Source organism: Phocoena sinus, chromosome 14, assembly GCF_008692025.1.
Source record: "Phocoena sinus isolate mPhoSin1 chromosome 14, mPhoSin1.pri, whole genome shotgun sequence".
Lineage (NCBI taxonomy): Eukaryota > Metazoa > Chordata > Mammalia > Artiodactyla > Phocoenidae > Phocoena > Phocoena sinus.
The window spans coordinates 18,760,170-18,773,446 of NC_045776.1; the positions used below are offsets into that span (position 1 = coordinate 18,760,170).

At 39.3% G+C, this 13,277-nt stretch overlaps 1 protein-coding gene across 24 annotated transcripts in view; it reads left to right on the plus strand.

Annotated features, from left to right (window-relative positions):
* The first annotated feature begins 1,196 nt into the window (after window positions 1–1,196).
* The window catches only part of TCF4 (transcription factor 4), a 361,926-nt gene continuing 349,845 nt past the window's right edge, over window positions 1,197–13,277 (plus strand). For 5 of the 24 annotated variants that reach the window (XM_032654536.1, XM_032654535.1, XM_032654539.1 and 2 more), the window contains exons 1-3: window positions 2,838–2,995; window positions 3,918–4,009; window positions 5,674–5,746. In XM_032654536.1, coding sequence (XP_032510427.1) covers window positions 3,938–4,009; window positions 5,674–5,746 — 145 coding nt within the window. In that variant the 5' untranslated portion in view covers window positions 2,838–2,995; window positions 3,918–3,937. Of the gene's footprint in view, window positions 1,749–2,803; window positions 2,996–3,917; window positions 4,010–5,095; window positions 5,221–5,673; window positions 5,747–13,277 lie in introns of those variants that run through there. The other 19 variants (XM_032654541.1, XM_032654548.1, XM_032654546.1 and 16 more) reach the window with 8 other exon arrangements.

Consider the following 13,277-nt stretch of genomic DNA (forward strand, 5'->3'; position numbering starts at 1 on the left):
AGATCATGAAAATTGATCTGAACTCTGTCACTGCCACAGAATTGCATCAGAAAATGGAGATTAGGATGTTCCCGCTGCCAGATGGAATAGGAATGTGGTTGGATGTGGATTCTGCAGACTGCCTGTCTTCCAAGGTGGGCTCTATCACTTAATAACGTGTAATTGAGGCAAGTTTGTACCACTTACTAAAGGGCTCTGGGTCAAATAGTAACACGAACTCCACAGAGCCACTCTCAGGATTCAAACCACCAATACTTGAGAAATTCTTAGAACAGTCTTTGGCACATAGTAAACCCACTATATAAGGGTTAACCTATCATTATTACTTGCTTTTCTCCTGTGGGAGGGCTAAAAGCTATTCTTTCGGAGTAATCTTCATTTAAAATCCCATGGGCTAGATTAGACATATCAGTTGGTTTAGCGAGGAATTAAGAGGTGGAAAGGGAAGATTTCTTTCGGGGCAGCTCCGTCTTTATCTTTATCCCTTTAATTCTTACGAAATTCATAAATTGGACATTTGCTATTTGCATTTCACAGACCAGAACACTGGCTAGAGAGGGTAGAACTTTCTGGGCCAGAACGAGACGTTGAATCAGTAGTGGGTCACTGCACGGAATTGATCTAAGCCTACATGGGAATAAACGAACGTCTTTTCCAAGTGTGGACTTCCGGGACTTAGACAGTTCTCACTTTCCGGGGGCCAAGAAAAAGATGGATGCGGGTGGTTCAGGAGAAGACCCACATCTCTCTCCAGGCCCAGGAGCTACACCTCGGCTCAGCGGCCTCTCTCCACGCCGCCCGAGTTTCGCTAAGAGGGCCGGCTCCACACCACGGGAGAACCAGGCTCCGGCTTTCCGTCGGGGAGGCCTCCCTCTCCCGAGCCTCCCTCACTGACTCCGACTCCTTCGCGCAGGTCTTTGGAGTTTAATTCCTTTATTTAGAAACTACACTTTTGAGTCAAAGAACAGAGAAGGGCAAGGGCCGGGAACAAGAAGCAACGCGCGTGAACACGGACACCGCCTCGAGAGCCCTTACAGGTCTGGCCCACGCACGACACTCGCCCGAACCCCGCCACCCGCCTCCTTTCCCCGAGGAGGCGTGGCCCGCACGCGCCGCCATCTTGGTCGCCCCTCTAGGCACTCTGTTTACTACTCTATGGTTGCCCGCTCCCGCCCCGCCCCTCCCCAGTCATTGTCTGGAGTAGCAGCCACGGCCGCAGCGCCTTCTCTTTATAAGTCCGCAGTGCCCGGATGTGAATGGATTACAATGTATCTTTCAGGGAAACCTATTATTATCAATGTGACTCCACGGGGGAGTCAATGGTGATGATCAGGAGGAGGAGGAGGATGATGATGAGACACCTCTAAACTTGGAACAAGTTTAAGGCTTTATAAGAGGAGAAGAAAAAAAAAACCACCAACAAGATTTGTTTGAGGAAAAATTATAACTATCCTGTGTTGATATTTTTTTTATAAACAATAAGAAAAAGTTGTTGGATTTTTTTTTTTAATGATTTCTTTTTTGGGGGAGGGAATTTTGTTGCAGTTTTATGGTGGAATATACAAAAACCAGAGCCAGGTGCATAATCTTGTATTCTGTGGATATCCCTGGAGCAGAACTGAGTACCAGTTAAAATACTTTTTTGGGGGATACACATGTGAGATACTAAGTACTTGCAGAAGATTTTTGTCTCTCTTTTTAAAGTCACTTTCCTTGGAATATTGTGAGCATATTTGTGGCCATTTAAGGTAACGTTACAATTTGCTGTCAGAGTAAACTGTTTGTAATTGAATTTAATATTTTAAATGTCGATCCCAGTGTTTTATTAAAACAAAAGGAACAACCTATTAAATAATCGCCAATGGGAAAAAGTGTGTGCATGCATTTTGTGTATGTACTCGCACATCTAGCAATAACAGGGTTTATAGAATGTGTATTTTAACACACGTTAAAATAGCGTATGTTGCATATACTGGATAAAGTACGCTTGTTATTATGAAACGATAGAATTATGCAGCTTAATTTTTATCCTAAAAAGTGATGTGAAAAAGTATGTTTTAAGAGCATGCAGGGCCTGTAATGGTAAATGTTGAATTAAAAAAAGTGCTGGCGAACGGGGACTTAGCATGCCTAGGAACTCAAGTGTAAAAACAAAACAACATCCACCCTCAAAAATTGCCTTTTTTGTTGTTGTTGTTGAAGTTTGCAGCTATACTATTCTGTGACTTAAAAGGGAGGGGAAAAAAACGTATGTAATTTAGGTTTCGCCCCCAACGCAGAACTACCGACATGAAAATCTCCCCAGCAAAATGTGGCTTGGTTTATATCTGGAAAAGAAAAATATTGTTCCTCTTGGCAAAGTCTTTTTGCATCACGTGTATTTGCAGCCTAGTATAAACTTGCTTTGCCGTGTGTGGATGTGTGAGTGAGAGGGAACGAGAGTCAGAGAAAGAAAGGAGGGGATGTAAACTCGAATAAATTTCAAAGTGCCTCCGATGGATGAAACGGGCAAAAACTGAACTGTTCAGGCTTCAGATTGTAACTGACGTTCTGAGGGAAAATGAGGTGCTCGATGAAATTTCGTTTGTATTTTTTTTTTTTTTTTTTGCGCGGCGGGGGAGGTGTTGAGATTTTTTTTTCTCCGGGGGGGGTGCATCCCAGCCAGCCCGACCCGAGCGAGCCGCGTCTCCCCGCCGGAGGCCCCCCACCCATTTCTTTGCTGAACTTGCAATTCCGTGCGCCTCTGCGTGTTTCCCCCCTCCCCCCCTTCCCTCGTCCCCTCCCCTCCCCGGAGAAGAGAGTTGGTGTTAAGAGTCAGGGATCTTGGCTGTGTGTCTGCGGATCTGTAGTGGCGGCGGCGGCGGCGGCGGCGGCGGCGGCGGCGGCGGGGAAGGAGCGGGCGCGGGCGCAGGCGGAGGAGGTAGAGGCGGTGGTTAGACATGAACGCCGCCTCGGCGCCGGCGGTGCACGGAGAGCCCCTTCTCGCGCGCGGGCGGTAGGTACCGGCGCCGGCGGGGCTCGGCGGGGCTGGTGCGCCGGGCGGCGTGGGGCTCGGGCTCGGCGGCCCCGCACGCGGCTCCGCGCCTCCCGTGCCGCGGGCTCCCGGCTCCCGGCGCTCCCCTTGGAGACACCCCTTCCTCTCCCGCGCCTATTCCCTCCCCCTCGTCCCTACCCCCCCTCGGCCCCCCCCCTCCCTGGCAGTGTCACTTGGAGAGACCGATGACTTTGCCAAGGCCCTGACTTTAATTTTTACAACCCTTTCTTTCACAAATTAGGGTGCTGGACTATTACGGGACCCGACCCTCCACTCCGCTTCCCTCCCCCCCGCCCCGCTTTCGTCGACCCTGTCACCCCTCCCCCTTTGGACGTGTTTTCACTCCAGAGACGCTCATCTTTAATTTCTTTATAGCTACTTTGAAACGCAGAGGGGAGTGGTGTGTGTGTGTGAGCGTGTGTGTGAGCGTGTGTGCGTGTGTGTGAGTGTGTGTGGGGGGGTGGGGGGAAAGTTGAGACCGGATCGTTCTGAGTAGTTTCTCTTTTCTCTGGGATCCATTCATTTCTCGCTCTACCTCCTGTTGCATAAAATGATGCGCTGAAGAGCGGCTTTTTTTTTTTTTTTCCTTCCCGGATTTGGTTTTACAGTGGATGTTACCAGTTTTGATCGTCTCTTTGGAAATACAATATCAATAGCAGTTTTTTGTTTTTTTGTTTTTTTTTTTTTGCTATTGCTGCCTATTCTTTCTTTAAAAAAAAAAAGCAACAAAAAACAACTCTCCTGTCCCTCCCTCCTTTCTACCTTATTCCCATCCGCCCTTACGTCCCTACCCCACAACCCCCCCAGTCTCCAAAAATCCGATTGTGTTTTATCCAAGGATTGGGACTGGATTTTCTGATTGCGGTTATTTCCATGTTTCTAGGTTTGTGTGATTTTGCTAAAATGCATCACCAACAGCGAATGGCTGCCTTAGGGACGGACAAAGAGCTGAGTGATTTACTGGATTTCAGTGCGGTAAGAAAGAACGGTGGAAACTAACAACAGCTGTGAAACAAAACAAAAACAAAACAAAAAACCCAAACACTTTGAGCTAGAAACCAATAATAATGTAAAGGACAGGAATAATTTTTAATTGGCTGAGTCCTTGGTAAACATGAAGGTCTTTTTGATAAGTTTTTAACTACAATTTTTGGGTGTGATGGACGATTCAGGCTTTTTTTTTTTCAGAGTCTTAATTACTTGCTTTTGAATTCCCTACCCACCGAATCCCCCAAATAATGGAGTCTCACTCCAATGGAAGGGAAAAACAGACACCCCTAAAACTGTAAACCACCCCTAAACTTGACCTTATCTGAACACTGAGAGTACAGATACTTTGTGCACTACTCATTTTATTTATTTATTTTTTTCTGAAAATGGAAAAGGGAAAATAGGAGACCCCAGTTGTCTCAAAGTTTTAAACTGATGATGCTTTGGATTAGTAGGACCTGTAGTCCTCCTCATTACATCTTTTCCTGGGATTCTGAAAACTCGTGTGCATATGCTGAGCATACATTCTTTAGAACCCTTTAGACGGTCTTTGTAAATCTCGGAGTCGTGAGATCAGCACAAAGCAGAACTTACACACTTGTGGAGTTTTATGACGGAACTTGGTCCTTCTCCATCCCTTTGCTTCCCTTCCCCATACCAAGTCCCAAACATGTCAGGGGAAATAATTCATTTTTAATGCCAGATGAGTTTGGTGTAAGATGCATTTGCAAAGCAAAATAAAAAGAATCCACAAAACACACAAATAAAATCCAAACCGCCTTCTAAGTGGGGCTCTTTCATGTTGCTGCTGCTGCTGCCGCTACTGCTGCTATTGCTGCTGCTGCTGCTTCTCTTCTAGACCTTTTGGAGAAATGGCTTTCGGAAGTTTTGCCAGGAAACGTAGCCCTAGGCAGCTCTGTAGCCCCCTTTCTGCTTGCTGCACTTTCTCCATTCGTTTCTTTGCTTTTTGCAGGCTCTGACTCAGGGAAGGTGCGCATTATCCACTAGATACGTCGAAGAAGAGGGAAACCAATTAGGGTCGAAATAAATGCTGGAGAGAGAGAGAGTGAAAGAGAGAGAGAGTGAGAGAGAGAGAGAGAGAGAGAGAGAGAGAGAGGGGCAGAGAAAGAGAGAGGGAGAGAGAGTCTTGCTTCAAATTGCTCTCATGTTAGAGACGAAATGAGAATTTAGTGCAGGTGGCACTTTTATTTTTATTTGGGTTCACATATGACAGGCAAATCCTATACGGGATGGAAATGGACATTGCCACGTTTATGGCCAAGGTTTTCAATATAAAACAAGCAACTTTCTTCTCCTTTGTAAAACTAGTGTTTTCTAGAGAGCTTGCTGCCCTCCAAACTGAATCTTGTTCACATTATGGGGACTGTGTTGGTTTAAAATGTAGTCCTACCTAGTTCTGGCGATCTAATGAACCTGAGGAAAAAGAAAACAGTGGTTAAGGTTGGGGTGGGGGGAGAGTGATTGGTAATGTGCCTGTTTTCGTTTTAAGTTGGATGGTGATGTATTTTACTAAAATGAGCCCTTAGCATAAACTGTATATTGTATAGTGAGAGTATGAAAGATCTTTGATGAACTCTGAAGGCACAAATGTCTTCTTTTCAACAGTAATATTTCTTTGTTTCTTTTAGATGTTTTCACCTCCTGTGAGCAGTGGGAAAAATGGACCAACTTCTTTGGCAAGTGGACATTTTACTGGCTCAAGTATGTAAATTCTTTTCTTAGTGTGTAGTTAAATGTTCTTAGCTGTTTATTCACTCATGGTATATTTTTGGCTCTGTTGAAGTGTTCTGAAAAAGTCATTGAAATTTTAGCCTGTAATGATATGGTTATTTCATTATCCATTAGTGGTATAACTTAGGCAAAAACGTTATCTTTTGCAAAATTAAAAGTAGGGTTTTTAAAAAAAAAAAAAAAAAAAAAAAAAAAATCAAGGAAACTGTCTCAGAATTCATCACTTACTTTAAAAGCAATTTTCTGATACAATTGTAATCAAACACGTGAAGATAAGGCAGTGTTAACATGGGGGAATAAATTAATGTTTCCTTATTTGAAAATAGAGGGAAAAATCTAACTTTCATGAAAAGGGCAAATCCCTTGTAAATAATATCAATTTTATTGGGTACTATGTATAATTAACCCTTTTAAAGAAATGAGCACTTAATTTTGCAGATGAATGCTGTGTAGTAAACCATAGCTGTAAATAGAGAGACTCCTGCTAATCTGAGAGCGAAATATGAATTCATTTATATTTAAAATATCCTTTTTGGTGCTTTAGCTTTTTTTTTTTTTAAAGAATTTACTTGTGCAATGAATTTTTCTATATTTAAAGTTGCAAATTTGGAAGGACTTTTACATTTTATAAATGAAAGGTCTTTGGCTGATGCTTTCAAAAGACGTTAGCGCTATTCACAAAGGAATCTGTGTGTGCAGTGATTATCTGGTATCTAAGGAGGAGTTTTAATAGGGGACTCTCTGAAGGTCTCTTATTAAAAGTGAAAACTGAAAATATGCTATTCGTTTAAAACGTATTTTTTTTTGTCTAGTGAATTTCATATCAGAAGGAGGCATACATTGCTCTCCTTTAGCTTCAAGGCTTAAATCCATTTATGCTTGTTAAACAGCTGTAGTATTTTAGGAGTTCTGGCAGTGGTACATAACAGGACATTAGACAGAGTCCTGTTCTTAAGTCAGACTGGTAAATGTTGACATCGTGTAGCTGTGAGATACCAGTGGAATTGTCTGTTAGCTATTGAAGATAATTTCACATCTCTTAATATTCATTTGGTGTTGTAGCGGTGAAAGAAATCTGTTCATCTTTGTGACTTGTATAATTGGTATTTTTTAAATAAAATTAATGGCATTTAAAAGTTGCTCATTTCCAAATAAGTTACTTCTCCTTTTGCTGACCCCCATAAGTCTAAGGGATTTTTTATCTATAACTTGATTTGTGAAATATGAGATGCCTCCTATAGTTACATTTTATCTTTTATTTTGGGGGGTCCACTTTGATTAAAAGGGCTACTGACCATATGTTTGTGTTTTACTGTCCTGGACCCTGTTATAATTTTCATTTGGGACTTAAAATTTTTTTTGTTGTTGTATTCGTATTGTATCTTCCAAATTTCTTTATCGTGTTCTCTATACAACTTTGAAGGAAAGATGAGTACAAGTATCTCTTGTAGGCAGATCAGTTTTTCATGTTAGACAGTATCAAAACAGTTGCTAACTTTATCTCTGACAGTAACTTCATGATTTTCCTTAAGAAAATGTATATTCAGTTGAAATCTGAAAGTAGATTATGTCAGAAAGGCTCAGAGATAGACTGCTTTCAGAGTCAGTGCAAAAATACTCCTTTGTACTTTGTAAAAATTGACACATTTGGAATAATTAAGTATATCAGCTTAGTTATAGTTTAATAAAGTAAGGTGATTTAGAAGCATGAAATTGTGTTACATTTAAAAAGATAACTGTGCATCTGGTCCCTTTTCTATGTTCACATTTAAATGAAGTCCTTGCTATGATGTTTAAGTGTTTACAGAGTGTAGGGTGAATAAGTATGAATATGTATTAATGCATTTTGGTAAATGATCATATACTGAAACTTACACAGTTCTTAAGACAGTATATCTGTATACGTAAACCTAGACAGAGGCTTCATCCTTAGTGAGACGTGTTGTGATATTTCCAGTGAATATGCTGTGATTATTTTTAAGGTGTTAAACTTTAAGTGACGTTGTACCAGAGGTGTAGTTTTCAGGCCCAGATGTTTACTTGTAAAGGTAAAAAGTGTAGTGCCGATTTTGTTCTCGCTGCTGGATTGAAAATGCAGGGTATTCATCCAGTGCAGTATGATGGGGACTATAATAGTACAGATTGGAGTGTTGATTTTTCTCATCTGTCCAAGACACAGTTAGGTGGCTTTGTTTCCACTCAGTAACAAAGATAAGTCCCTTTTAAAGCATAACAAATAAAAAAAAAAAAAAAAAATGAGGAAAACTGCATTTTGCTCCTGGAAGGATGAACTGGGAAACTTTGGACTGAGAAATGATTTTCTAAATGTACATCAGGTTAATATCCATTGTCCCAAGGGTGCTCAGATGTCACTTCCATGGGTAGCTTTGAAACTTGGGTCCAGAGAAAAAAGATCCAAAGTATAAGTGAACTGTTCATATTGGAAAAACCAGCTCAGTTTTTTCAGAGTGAGGCATGGTAATGTTTCATGCTTAAAGTTCTCAGTAGCTGTGGATTCCATTCATATAGGACGCTCCTTCGTGATTTGCAATGTGAGAATTAAAAAAAGTGTGGCCGTATTGCCTTTAATCTTTCATTTCACAAACATGGTTTTTCCTACCACCTTAAGAAATGGTGAGGCTGCTAGGGAGAATGGAATGTAACCTGAGCTACAGCCTGACATTCCCAGGGAGCATTTTTCACATGAAAGGCTTTTGTCAACCCAGGAAAGGACCAGCAGTTTTTGTTTGATGTTTGCAGGTGTTCAGCAGAGAGCACTAAAACAATTCAGCCATGATAGTTCAGAGCTTGGATGACCTTAACGGGGAGAACTGGTGGGTTCTGGAATTATTTTTAAGAAATATTTGAAACCTATATGGTGACTTATATAAAGGGATTTCAGATCCATTATATCATTTATCTTAAAACTAGCTAAAAGCATCCACATGCCTGGATGATTGGAAAATTATTCTCATTAAAAAGTAGGACGGCAAAGTTACCAGAAGAAAAAAAAATTCACCTAGAGTCTATAATTTATTGATGAACAGGGGTTTAATTTTCTAATATAACAAAACTACAGTTTCTTTGGTTACCTTTGAGTCTTTTATGAGCAAAAGATAAACATACTAGCTTTGGCATCTTTTACAAAGTAGTTTTAAAGTTGGGGCTCTACAATTATCCATACTCAACAACAGTCCTGGTCACATCTGTTACATGTATTTACAGTTAGTCTGTGACGGATCCTACATCTTCCTCCCTTAGTTTAAAAGTTGAGCCTTTTCCCCCGTAACTGTTTAGTTTTACTTAGGTGTTCAGCATTTGTTAAAGGTGCCAAATGGATGGGTGTTTTAACAATTAAGAGCAGCAGTAAAACACACCACATCCCTGTCATGGTCATTTTTGGAAGAGAAAAAACATTTCTTGACATTCACACAAGTTATTTCACTGATACCCACATGACACCCAAATGACACATCAGTTTGGTAAATTTAGTAAGAAAAAATAAATCGCTCCAATGGGTAGTTCTGTATCACAGAGAAAATTCAAATGGTCAGCATTCTGAATTAATATCCATCCGTACAGTTTGAGTTCATGATTATGGCGTGAAAACACAAATGGTCTCCCTTAAAGGTATTTGTGGAGTACACTTATTTAATTGTGTGTGTGTGTGTGTTTTAAACAGCCTTACTATTACAGTGCAGTTCATAGTGGTTGTATGGCTTTTGTAAAATGCGGACTAATTTAACAGTTTACAAAATAAGCAAAGTGGCATTAAACCCATTCTGTTAGAATCATAGAATTTGGGGGGATCGAACCCCTTAGAAAGAGACAGCCCAGTGCCTTCATTGTACAAAGAAAACTGAGGCCCAAGTTAAGAGGTTCTAAACTATGCCTTTATTTGCTAATCTAAGAAACAAGTTTTGATTTGCTAATTTTGTATGGCCCTGCAAATCCTTTTATTGGAGTAATATTGGTTTCACTGCTATGTTTTTCTAAATTTGTATTTTGCATAATAGGGTATCAGGATTTGTGTGCTGATCTTTGTGCCTACAAATTCTTCTAAGTGCACATGTGCCCTTTGAATGCCTTTTAAGGTTTGGAGCTGAATTTTGGATTGTTGATCATTCTCTTTTGCCTGATCTGGCCTGTGACTATTTGCAAGATGTTAGGTTGAATAACAGGGGTGGATGGGCATGACACTGACAGAATTAAAGTGCTTCTTACTATGCCAAGTGGTGTGCTATGCACTTTATATTCTTGTATTTTTTAAATCCTCACAAGAACCCAGTGAGATGCCAGGATTACCATGCTCAATTTATAAATGAGGAAACTGAGATTCAGAGATGGTAAACTACTTACCCTCAAGGCAGCCAGAATGAATCAGGTTCTAAACCAAGGTCTGCCTGGTCTGCCTAGCTCAGTGTCTTTTGAGACACACACACACACACACACACACACACACACACACACACACACAGAGTCAGATATAGCTTATTATTTCAATATCTTATAGGCTTAAGGATATATTATTGAGGCTTGGTGTGCAATACTGTTCCTGATCTTTACAGTAGATAAACATTTTTTAAAAATATGTTTAAGATAATGGTATAAACCATGTCCATTATTTTTCCTGCTTTCTTATCCAAACTAGGCTTCTAGTTTATGTTGGATTTCAATGTGACTTAGTATCTCTCTCATATTTTTATTATTCTTTTAGCAAGGAAAATATAGTAGGTAGTTTCAAAGTTGTGTTTTGGTTCTATTGTAAATGGACAGTCTGCTTGGGTACCAGTGAAAGTATTTTGTTTTCAATTATTTTAATGTACCTAGTCAAACCAAAAGTTGAGGTAACCAAGCTTGCTCTGTTAATATCTAAAAAAAAAAAAAAGGTTTTGTATCTTTTAACTGTAAAAAAAAGTTTTGCAGTTCCTTGTTAGATCTTTGAAACTTAATATTCAAGAAAAACCCTGAATTCTATCTGCATCACTAAAATAAGCAGTTTTGAAGTTTTGATATGTCTATTACCAGACATGTGCTTAAAATGTTACGTTTTCTAAATTCAGAAGGAAGAAGCAGTACTCTATTTGACATTGACTTAAGTAAATAAAATGCATTAAACAAGCGTAGGGATCCAAGATCTGTTGAGCCTGAAATGCTTAACATTTTTGACAGCATCAGCAAATTATCTTTACCCTACTATTGTAATGAGGAAATCACTTAAATAACAGATGAACAGCTAAGTCACATAAACATATATAATAGAACTATGTAATGAAAGTTTATGCTGTTAATTGCTCGAATCTGTCTTAAATGCTTAGAATCATGGAGCAGTAAAGACTGTCATATAAACAGTTTTGTTTTGAGCTTCAAATTATTCCTTTTTGCTTTCATCTGCTATGATAAACAAAGTTAATTTTGGAAGCTTTACAGATCAAACATTTACTCCTAATGGTAAACTACATTTTATATTGAAAGTTTGCAGCCTCGTCCAAGGCAGAGAGTTGAGTCCTGGTGGCCCCAGGCTGCAACGTTTAGTATTATGATGCTTTTTAGATCTGTTCCCATAAGCCAAGATAACAGATCTGAAGTTGTCTAATAAGGAACATGGTGTGTTTTGAAATGTTCTTCAGTTTACAAGTCTTGAACCAAAATGTTCTTGGCCAAACCTTTAGACCTTATACCTATATGTTGGGTAAGTCAGATTTTGCACAAAGCATCTAAATGAAGCTAGGTAGGAACAGAAAAAAAAATCCCTTCCTTCCTTATTTTTTGTCTTTTATGAGCTATTTTTTTATGACCAGGTGTTCTTCCAAGTTAATTAGATGGTTCTGAGTATTAGAGAAAGTAAAGCAAAGCACATCAAAGTTATTTTTTTTAAGGTTTTATTTATTTTTGTCACTGGTTTATTACTCTGAATAAAGTTTTCAAAATTGACCGCCAAGTTTATAAGCTTACACATGGGTTATCCATTTTCTAAATCTGTGATCCCACTTAGACTCAGCAGTGATGTAGGCACATGAGGTTTAGGTGGGTAATTTTCAACCATATGTCTCTTAATGCTTATGAGAGATGTAAGAGAAATAACAGTTTAATCTTTAGAGAAGATTGGTTGACACTTTCTGTAAGTTTTACATATATATTTATATATATATTTTTAATCAGGCTCAAAGGCATAGCAAAAGTGTTGAAAAAGGTTGTCATATTTGCTTTCATTTCAACGATAAGTAAAGGCCCAGTTAATCAGCATATCAGATAGCCAGGTGTGTTTAGAATCAGTTTATACGGAGGAACTTCAGGGCTGTAAGAAAGTATTCTATTTAAAGGTGCAGCCACTCGATTGTTCAAATGGCTGCTTTTGTACTTTTGTGTGACAATTAACATTTAATGAATGACTTTCTAAACTGCCATTGGTGGTAATTATTATATGCGGTTTATTAACTGCAATCCATTGTTGGATGTGCCTGTATTGATCTGTTTTGCAAACAACCCTTCACACGTTCAGCAGTATTTGTACATTACTTTTTAAAGAACCTATTTCGTTTGCTGACATTGATATTGCCCCTAAAATTTTTAGCTGACAAATGCCTCTTCGATCAGAGTGATGTCTTAATTAAATTAAAAATTCATTGTCTTTTCAGCTATAAAAATTTTGCCCTTCTTTCCTCAGGGAATCCCAAAGAAACTACACAAGATTGCCTTTCAAGTAAAGGATTTATAGAAATTTAGACTTACCAGGAGACTTTAGAGATGTTCTATGCTTTTTTTTTTGGTTAAAGAGCTAAGGTTTGGGAGGGTTAAGTGTCTTTTGCCCAAATCATACAGTTGGTTATGGGCTATAATAGGACACAAATACAGATGTCCTGACCTGCTGCTCAGGGACCCCATGCTGCTTTTAATTAAGGTTTGGACTCAATCCTTTGGTACCAACTGTATGTTTCTTTAGAGGAGGAAAACTTGTATAATCTTCCATTTCTGAAAAATAATAAAAGTTCAGATCGTGAGAGATGGACAACGTAATCCAGCTCACTTGTCATCACGTGCTCTAATTTGGCTAAGGCAGTTGATGAATAACTGTTAAAATGTATTGTGTTATTAAAAATAACAAAGTAAGACCCCTGATTAAATATCAGGGCTGTAATTTAATCTTGGGGGTTCTGGTGCTGTTCATAAACCATTTGGTTTTTTTCTGTAACAGATGACGTCAAAATACAGCTTGATTGAATTATGACCCTGGGTTACAGGAGCACCTGCTTGTGCCTCTTGACTTCATAGCATGTCAGCATTTCCATTACGAATTTTTTTTTTCTCTGACATTTTTAAGTTCAAATAGTTAAACGAGACTGGTGATTGGCATAGAAACTTTCAGCCTCCCGGGAAAAGACTATTTTCCCAATAAAACAGAGAAGGTGGTGACAAAGCCCCATTACGGAATACCTTTTAGAATGTTTTTCCTTGCTTTAATCTTCCATTAATTTAAACATTCCCTTTTGGGGTACTTAGA